The 2306-nt window shown below is 37.2% G+C and overlaps 1 protein-coding gene across 1 annotated transcript; it reads left to right on the top strand.

Annotated features, from left to right (window-relative positions):
- The first annotated feature begins 1675 nt into the window (after positions 1 to 1675).
- Positions 1676 to 2059, top strand: LOC138887216 (uncharacterized). The gene has a single exon (XM_070168940.1). It carries the CDS (start codon positions 1676 to 1678, stop codon positions 2057 to 2059), a length of 384 nt encoding a protein of 127 aa, XP_070025041.1.
- Positions 2060 to 2306: the final 247 nt, after the last annotated feature.

Raw genomic sequence — 2306 nt, 5'->3', positions numbered from 1 at the left:
ATTCTTTCCGAATAAATTTTCCAACTAGGTATTATTCTGAGACCTATGAACATAAAATAATAATACTTTTCATGGGGAATCAAGAATATAGACACCCCTGCTATTTCTATGAATAGAGCAATTTATAGAAACTGTGTATTTGCTCATTTCTTCAGTATAATTTGGACCATGCCAAAATAAAGAAAGGATGGCCTTAACATACCTGTTCCTGGAATTATTTGAACGGAATGAAGCTTCTACTTAACTGTGTTGAACGAAATTTTGCCTGAATCCCTTTGAAATTTGGAACGAAATTGTGGTGGTCTTCGGTAATTTCTATCGAAATATTTTTGGCTAAAGAGAGGAATTATTTGGACGAAATAGCAGTCGCGTTCTTGGTTTCAAACCAAGAACAAATTGAGGCTAAAGTCATGAGATGTTAAAGACACCCAAGAATGAAGTTTGCTTTTGTTTTCTTGGTTTATAATGGACTTGATACTAATTTAATGTGTCATTTAAATGGGTTTATCAGATTCTTGTAGGGATAAGATTAGACACCTATTTCAATTGTTCATGAGTCATCTTCTTTAATTAGTGGCCTTGTGCCGCGTGGGTCGGGTGGTTAGTTTATTAAATTTCATCCACTTATTAGTTAATCGGGTAATATCCCATTACCCGGTATTTAACCAATTACCCGAAAATTTGATAATTATTCCCACTTACTTAAAATATTACTCACTTTTTACATACCTTATACGCCTTACTATTATGGTCATGTTGTACCTTATATGGTACTAGTCCATAAATACTGAATATTTTAGCTTGAGCCGTATTTTATCCCAAAATACCAAATTTCAACGAATTTATTTTCTTCGACTTGCTTCCCCTCTCGCTTTCACGAATTTATTCATCACTTACAATCCTTATAATCTCCAAATAATCTTTTCCTTGGACTGATGTCAATTACCTTACGACAAATTCAACATACAATTCTGCAGGGTACAACACTATCGTAACTTATTACTACGAAGCGTAACATCATCGTAATGTAATACTGCTGGGTAGAACACTGTCATAACTTAATACCGCTGGATGTAACATCATTGTAATATATTAATGTAAAGCATAATATTTGTAATATAATACTGTGAGACGTAATATTGACGTAATATTATGGGGCGTAACAGATGGAGATAAAGATCTTTGATGTGTGGGGAATTGATTTTATGGGCCCATTTGTAAGCTTTTGTGATATGAAATATATCTTGGTGGCTGTGGACTATGTGTCCAAATGGGTTGAATCAATTGCCTTACCAAACAAAGAGGCAAGGAGTGTGACCACATTCTTAAAGAAAAACATATTCATACGGTTTGGCACTCCTAGAGCCATTCTTAGTGATGGTGGGTCTCATTTCTGTAACAAGGCTTTCACGGGGCTACTAGAGAAATATGGAGTCAAGCATAAGGTTGACACACCTTATCATCCCCAATCAAGAGGCCAAGTTGAAGTTTCTAATGGGAGATAAAGAATATTCTAGCAAAGACTATTAATGCAAACAGGACCGATTGGTCAAAGAAGCTAGATGACGCGTTGTGGGCATATCGCACGGTGTACAAAACCCCCATTGGAACTTCTCCTTATCGGTTAGTTTTCGGCAAGGCTTGTCATCTACTTGTAGAACTGGAGCACAAAGCCATGTGGGCTTTAAAAAGGTTGAACTTGGACTTGGCTGAATCTTCAAATTTGAGGTTAACACAACTCGATGAAATGGAGGAATTCTGTTTCCATGCATATGAAAGTGCAGTTGTGTACAAAGACAGGATGAAGTTCGTCCACAACAAAAAGATCTTGAAAAGGGAGTTCAAGTCGGGTGACTTGGTTTTGCTCTTCAACTCAAGGCTCAAATGTTTTTTGGGCAAGCTCAAATCGAAATGGTTTGGTCCGTTCAAGGTGGTAGATGTATCCCCTTTTGGAGCTGTGAAATTAGAATTGGAGGATGGGCTCCGAACCTTCAAAGTAAATGGCCAGCGAGTCAAGCACTACTTGGGCACAGATGGAGAAAAATACTTGGTGGAATAGTTGGCTCTTAAAGATGGTCCATGCCCGACCAATGAGTGAAACCAAAGAAAGGCCAACTTCATCGTGCAGCGACGTTAAATCAAGCGTTTCATCGGAGGCGACCCATGTGTGGTAACATCCTTTTTGTCCTTTAAATTTTAACTTTTGTTAGATAGATTAAATTGAGAAAATTAAAGTGTGTGTTAGAGTGTAAGTGATTCAAAAGATCATAACACAGGGTAAAATTGCATGTGAAAGGGAAGAAAAG

This window comes from Nicotiana sylvestris, chromosome 3, assembly GCF_000393655.2.
Source record: "Nicotiana sylvestris chromosome 3, ASM39365v2, whole genome shotgun sequence".
NCBI classification, from domain to species: Eukaryota; Viridiplantae; Streptophyta; class Magnoliopsida; order Solanales; family Solanaceae; genus Nicotiana; species Nicotiana sylvestris.
The sequence above is the reverse complement of the archived record's forward strand: the minus strand, read 5'-3'. Positions and strand labels throughout refer to the sequence as shown.